The sequence below is a fragment of the Hippocampus comes genome, unplaced genomic scaffold, assembly GCF_001891065.2.
Source record: "Hippocampus comes isolate QL1 unplaced genomic scaffold, H_comes_QL1_v1.1 scaffold30, whole genome shotgun sequence".
Classification (NCBI taxonomy): Eukaryota; Metazoa; Chordata; class Actinopteri; order Syngnathiformes; family Syngnathidae; genus Hippocampus; species Hippocampus comes.
The window spans coordinates 463,394-471,253 of NW_017805705.1; the positions used below are offsets into that span (position 1 = coordinate 463,394).

Sequence of the window (7,860 nt, forward strand, 5' to 3'; positions counted from 1 at the left end):
GGGGGGGTTTGACAGCGCTTTCAGTACACGTGCCGTGAAGTCCATTCGGCAGTAGTCTACTTAGTGACAGTCTTTCTTTATGCATTAAAGAGTCAACGGCAGCAGGACGGGGAAAGATTATAATAACGGGCCTTCACTAAGGAGGATACAAAAATAAAGAAATAAACCGGCAAATGTTAATATTTCTTTTCAAATAATTGGCGCGATAAGCAGATTACGCCATCACTCGCGGCGCAAATCTTCAACTAACTTGCGCCACCGCCAAAAACAACCTCATGCAAATGACACAGGAATGTGCTGAATACATCCATGCAGTCAAACGTTTGTCCTTGCCTTGCATCAACTCAATCGTGTGAATGAACACACACACACACACACACACACACACACACACACACACACACACACACACACACACACACACACACACACACACGCACACACACACACATTATATATACTCATTATATAACAAATGAAAGTGAACATAAGAATGTAAAGATGACAAAATGGCCCCTCTCGCTGTTCTCGTCGGATAAGGAAGAGGACGCCCATGGAGGTCCTGAGCGCTGATGAAAAATGCACGAGTCAAGCGTGAAGAGCGGCGAGCGGTCAAGTCACTGTTGTGTAGAAGAGTGATCGGCACCTTTGGGCAGCGCCAATGCAATGTAATAGTATCCCCTCTGCACTTTAATCAAGCTGTATGTATCAAAGCGTGGCCTTTCGCGAACAAATGGAAAGGCTCATGAGCTAAGTGTAGCGACACGCTAAGAGTCACCCCTTCATCACCTCATCTCAAGCTGTCTAGAACCGCCAATGTCTTTAAACAACTAGTTGGCCAAAAGCAGCAGCGCTATCGAGTCCGCTTTCTCATTCACATTGATTCATGGAGCTGAAGTCTACTTTGTCTGAATGTATCGCCTCGGAACCGATGGAACGTACACGCTGCTGATTGCAGAAAGGACGACTCGACGCGGCGCGCTCCCTCGAGAGAATTCAAATGTTGTTCGTATTGATCTATGTTGCCTTTCAGTGGACGTGATCTATTCTACTGCCTCGGCGTTGTCGGATTGCATTCTGCTGTTGTCGACAAGGCTACTCAAGGCAATGGAGGCGGGTAAAGAAATAAATACATGTACCAAACATGGTGTGTCTTTTTTTTTTTTTTTGCCTGACAAACCTCTGCTGGTTTTGTTCCCATTCAATCGACTTCATCGATTCCACCGCCACATCATGACTCATTGCAGAAATCGGCGATGTAGACGGGCAAACAGATGCTAATAAGAGGCGACAACCTCACCCTCGGTTGTTGATGTTGCGTTGATTTCAACCGCGGTGCGCACTCGGCCAAATGCAGAAACCTGCGGCGCAAATATGACGCCTTTCATCACCTTTTCTCACCCGTTTGACTACCGTTGACTGCCGCGCTATTGTTGAATCCTACGCAGCCATTTTAAGCTACGGCTGCTCAATGCAAAGAAATAATACAAAAAACTTTTTGGGGAAAATCTATTCCTGCTGCTTCGTTTTCAAAGAGCGCACCGGTTTGTGCGCCCGAGGCGGCGCGTGCCACTCCAAGGTGACGCGATTTGATAGATCCTCACGCTAACATGATGCATGGCAGACTCACACACACTACACACACGCGCACACACATACACTTGCACACACGCACACGCACACACACACACACACACACACACACACACACACACACACACACACACACACGTGCGCGCACAAAGACATCACATCCAATCACGTCGCACCACAGGAAACACACACTGTGTGTCCTGCCACTAAATGGCATTTGAGCGGACATGCTAATGAGGCCGGGCTGCCTCTTTTAAATGTCACCGGCTGGCATGTGTGATCTATGCAATGTGTACTCTTGCAAAGATTCGGCGCATCTGTGGAATTAATAGCAAGTAGCCGGCCCTTTAAATAGAACACGGGTTGAGCACATGGGACTCCAAAATGCTGAATTTGTGTGTGTGTGTGTGTGTGTGTGTGTGTGTGTGTGTGTGTGTGTGTGTGTGTGTGTTTGAGAAGACGATCAGAAAATACTTCAGTGGACGGCAAATGCAGTGGCTGTAATGCAGTTAGGAGTCATTTAGATACTCGGCTCAGCTGGCTCCCATTTTCCTTCTTGCGGATCGATTGAGCGAGCGGCAGTAAATCTTTTCAATAACAGCCCAAGATCCGAATCACCTTCATCCAACACAGGCTCTCAGGCCAGGCCATCTTGACGCAATTTCAAACCTCCCTCCCAGTCTCTAAATCAATCGTCAAATTGGCAACGATCGGTAATCCACCTTTTCCGGAAAACGTGCGGTGACACGACACGGCTATGCTACGCTTGCTGTCCTTGCAGTGACGGCCAGTCGGTGGAAATCATAACGGAGTACAGGAGGGGGAATGCGTGTCACATAGCACGGGCATCAACTATGGGTAAGTAATTACATCAACAGTGAGGGATTATGCTAATGACAGCAGAGACCGCGGTGACAGAATGTCAAAGCGAAAAGATCGTGGAAATCTACTTGTGAAATGTGACTTTATTGGCATATGTGGCAAAAAAATGTGTGATAGAAAAATTAAAAATCCACTTTGAGAGGGCTAATTGGTCAGTTTTGCCACCCACCTGTAAGATTTAGTGTTGAAATGAGCTCTGGATGAGGCGATGTAGTCATCCAAAAAGTCAGTAAAGCAAGACACGCGACATTTATCATCATTTGGCAAGCCAAAGAGTGAACTAAAATGAAAAATGTATAATAACAGCCAAACTGGTCAGTTTTTAATTCAGCCCTCCTGTTAGATTTTAACACTGAAACAAGCACTGGATTAAGCTATGCGCTACAAATAGCTAAGCTAGCTAAATGTCATTTGTACTTTGGTATGCAAAACTGTGAAATAAACATTTTCAATGCATTTTTGGCAGCAATCTGTTTTTCTGCCCTGCTGTAAAAATGAACATTAACGAGCCATTCATGAAAATCAACGAGCCATGGATAAAGCGACGTGGCTCCTCGCTTATTCAGTGACGCTTGATAAATGCTATTTAACTGTCATATATGTAAATAACTGTGCCTGTGTCTACCCCAACGGGAATAATTTGAGTTTTCCGAATCTGAATATGTGCCACACAAAAAGTCAAAATGAAAATGGGGAAAATGCTATTGGACTACCTCATCTGTGTATCTTTCTATCATAACGGACATATGAAAATATTTCAAGGACCCATGCCCAAAATTGAACAGGAAGTCACCCATTTTCGTTTGACGCGGACTTTTTGGGTGAATTCCAGGGCTAGTACTTTGACGCTCTGCGAAAAGGGAATTCGCCCAAGTGAGCTCCAAATAGAAGCAGGCATCCATGAATTGCAAGCCTTTTTTTGTCAATGCTACCTAATGTGGGTGGACGGCATCAAAATTTGATGATCATTTTGAGGTCAGCCACAATCCCAGAATAGATTTGGTTTGACTTTTAATTGTTCAATATTAGCATAAATCATAATAAACTAGTCCGTATATATTTTGGCACGCACTGAAAGCAGACAGATTAAGCCCGGAGCTGGGAAAAAAAAAAGGTAAAGCTCCTCCCTAGGGGGAGGCCACACTGCTGCCACCAGCCCGACCTGAGCCCATGCGGCTGAGCCAGGATATGGCAGCAGGCCTGATGCTGATGCTGATGCTGCTGCTGGTGGTGGGGGTTATGAGCCAGATGTGCCACTGGTCTCATCGGCTACACTGCAGTTACATTTACGGTAAATATATTCACCTCTCCAACCCAAATAAGGCAACAAAGGGCAGCCATATTTGCTAAGAAGCATCAGTGGAGTGTGACCGACAGAAGGTTATATCGTTATACTTCCCGTTGGTGATCAGTAATAAAACACTTTGACATTGTAAGCTCATTAACCGAAACGCTGACACTATGCTAAAAGCCAAGACATCTGGTGCCAGCTCCGCTAACATAGCAAGAAACTTTTTCGTTTTCAAACTAAGCTAAATGCAAGTTCGGGGTGAAGCCGTCTGGAAAGTCAGATGAATCCATCGAAATCAACAGGCAAAGCTTAAACTTCTCGGACGGCCCATGAAATGAGCCATGAAATAACACCGTGCTGTTGTTAGCACATTAACCGAAAATGCTACTGGTATGACCTTGTTACTAGGCACTGCTATGCTAATGAGGCAAGCTGGTCGACTGGCTTTTGCTTTTCGGGGATTGTAATAGAAAATTGAGAGCAAGTCAGCCTTGCTTCTAAATATTATAATAAGGGTGGGTGACTGTAGGATTTGATTTATCATTTTTGATTGTTTTTGTCTTGTAGATTCCAACCTCAAAGCTAAAATGTACAGATGTGTAGGTCATTTTAGCAAGACAAGCTGAAGCCCTTACCCCACTGTCCGCCCCAGCAGTTTGTCATGCAGGAAAAATGACTTGTGACACACCACAAGATAAACAAAAAAAAAAACATCTGATCATGGTTTTGGCTGGAATGAGGAAAATGTTCAAATTCAGCCCGATTATTGTTGTGTTTGTATCCCGCTTAAGGAGAGTGGATGTTATATTTTACGTAAGTTTCAAACGATCAAAGGCAGCTAATATGGCAAGCACAGTGTTGATGAGTCTGAGGTTTCAGTGCTATGAGCTGAGCGTGACTCATCTAAGGTGTTCCGTTACGAAACTCTGTTTAAATGTGTCCTCTGAAGGCCACCGGATCGCCTGTGAACTCCAGCTGAAATAAACAAAATCATCACATTTTCCGAATTCCTCTCTTTTTGCTCACTCTCTCTCTTTTTTTTTTATAATCCTTGTTTGTTTTACTCGGCGTGCCAAATGAGCAGTCAACTGCTCGGCACGACCTTCTCTGCGTAAGCTGCAATTTCCCTGAGCGCTGCACATCGCCATAATTACGTGCGAGCAAACAAACGAATGAATGATTGAGCACACGCGTATGTGCATGGTGGTGTTCCGCTCGCTAACACCGGCCCACCGGCGACACACTGCCTGGAAACTATAGTACGGGCATGAACGACGATTATTCTGGGAGGAGTTGACAGGGAATTTCTGAATAATGAAACTCATCATTTGTTTTGGCCCCAACCTAATAGAAATCATCAGTCAAATGCAAGGGACAGGCATAGTAATCAATTTGCGATTATTCAGTTGTTGATTCATCGCGTTTCGATGAGTCCAATTGGCCTGCTTTCGAAACAAGTCCAAGGTGACATCAACTCTGGGTAGTTGAGCTACATCCAGGTAGACGAACACTATCATGGTAACAAATATGAAAATATTTGGAGCTTGTTCTTCAAATAACAATAATGTTTTGTTGGTTTTTTTTTTGCTCAAATAAAATTATGAAAACTCACAAAATTTGAGAAAAATTGAATAAAGTGCATTAGCATTGCTAAGTGATAGACAGCCCGGTTCTGACTGAGTAAGACTGTTGATGAGGCAGCTGGAGCAAAGAGGTGGTGACAAAGTGAGGAAGGGGTTCGCACCGAAGGACAGTGACGTGCATACCGGATGACGATTTATCGTCCACTTCAGAGTGGGTGACTGGATGGCACTGACGACGGTTGACTGTATTACAGCATGCGTTTTTTTTTCCCCCTTTTTTAAACACAAATCCTTTATCTGACCTCACGCCATATGACAGCTCTGAATTTTTCCCACTCTCCACGCTCACAGCAGCTCCCGCGAACGTGTTGGATCCGTTGTTGTGCCGGCGTACGGGATGCGGAGGGCTATGACATCTCAACGCCTCCGTTTTATTGTTAGCTGTATTCTCCGTTACTGAGTGTAGAAACAACACTTGCGGGAAGAATATTCATTCATTCCTTCGTTCATTAAGCATCATACTTGTTTGTGGTTGTGGCCTATACCACCTCGCCATCCTCCCACACAGACTCCTAGTGGCTCATCTGGAATGCTAATCAGCTTCCCACATAGCCAGCATGCCCAGCACATGGCGATAGCACACTTGGAGGCAGTCGTTAAAAAAAAAAATGTACAGCGTATCATGAGATTTTTCATGTTTGTCCAGTTCAGATCGAATGAAAAATAGAACCGCACGTATGGACGGCTACCATTATCCGTTCCATGAAATCATCGTAGCCAGCTACGCAGCTATGATATAACCTCAAAACATATGCGGCTATAATAAATCCAAGCAAGAATTTTTGCAATGCGACACAGGACTACCGTATATCCAGCATGGTAAGGTACGTAGCAAAGATATCCAAGGACCACATTTGACTAGGGTACATCTGGCACTACACACTGGTTTGCTATATGTGAAATAATACATGGATGCGGTCTAAGCCGCACGATACGAGGCTAAAGTATATCCAGCATCATTGTAAATTCAATGGATCACAGGTCTACAGTGCTTTATATCCAACCCGATATGCAGCTATGGTATATCCAGCACGATGGTCAACATCTAAAATCATCCCGTCTGTCAATCTATAAATCATAATTGATTCCAGACGTTTTCCCTACCCACGACGGTAAGCGATCAATTGTAGAAATAGGCTGCCTTACTGGTTTTGAGCACTTTTTACTTCACTGGGTAGCGTCACAAGAGCTTGAAATTGAACTCACGGACTGGTAGTTTTATCGACGCGGACTCATTTAGGGATGATGTTTAGGCTTAGCAAAAAGGCTCCAGACTTCACATAGCAGCCATTTGGACCCTTAGATCAGTGTTTGGTCATGCACAACATGCGCACGAAAAGAACGTCAACTCGCGGTGTGATCTGCATGACGACGACAACATTAACAAACAAGGAACAAGGTTGGACAAGGACAGCGAGGGTGAGTTGGGAATAAAGAATACAGTAGAGGAATAGGTATGCGAAACAGCAGGGGCCATCCACTCCAATTAGTCCACTTAAACAAATAAATGCCTCCCTTTTCCCATCAGGAAACGTAAGCCTAATTATCTCCGATGAGAGACACTAATATTATCACACAAGCATCTCATGATGCGTTCGTATGAATAAATGCGCCCTCCACCCCAATGCTCTGCATTTGTGGACATTTATATATTATAATTGATTGGTAAGGGGGGTGAAACAAACAGTTGAAAAAAATTACTGTATGATGCTGTTTGGTATTATTTCGAAATATTCTGCGAAATAGAACACTCGTCATAATAGAGCCCCCCCCCCACCCCCCAATCCCACCTGCATTTGAGTAAATAAATACGGAGTATCATATCATATCCGAAATGATCGGATGCACCGTGCACGATGTACTGAAGTATATCCTGCACACGATGCAGCTATCGTATAACTTCATACTTAGCGACGCTATATCCGGCACGATACGGAAAACTCAGTATATAACTGGTACCGTGCGCTATGGTATGTGTATCATGATTTGCAGCGATGGTTTACGGGAACAACACACAGCAACCGTAATCCAACATGATTCGAGGCTTTGGTACAGGAACACAATACACTGTCGTATCACTGATATCCTACATGGCCACAGTATATGCAGCACGATACGTGGCTGCGGCACACCCGGAACGATACTTGGCTACGGAATCACCCGCACAATGGTATACCAGCGTCACAGTATATCCAGCACGATACGTGGCTGCGGCACACCCAGAACGATACTTGGCTACGGAATCACCCGCACAACGGTATACCAGCGAGATACACGATCGCTGCGGCATATGGACGGACATAATCCACCACCAAGCCCTCAGAACAAATACGAGTTGCACAGAGAGCTGCGCGTCGATAGCCGAAGGTTGCGTACTCACCTCCTCCCACTGATGTATGTATCGGATGAGTCGAGACAGTCTCAACAGGCGCAGCAGGCTGAGGATCTTGG

The 7,860-nt window shown here is 44.8% G+C and overlaps 1 protein-coding gene across 1 annotated transcript in view; it reads right to left on the reverse strand.

Annotated features, from left to right (window-relative positions):
• Positions 1–7,860, reverse strand: part of hcn1 (hyperpolarization activated cyclic nucleotide-gated potassium channel 1) — a 50,922-nt gene that overhangs the window by 37,116 nt on the left and 5,946 nt on the right. Inside the window, exon 3 of the mRNA XM_019882793.1 lies at positions 7,790–7,855. Coding sequence (XP_019738352.1) covers positions 7,790–7,855 — 66 coding nt within the window. The remainder of the gene's footprint in view (positions 1–7,789; positions 7,856–7,860) is intronic.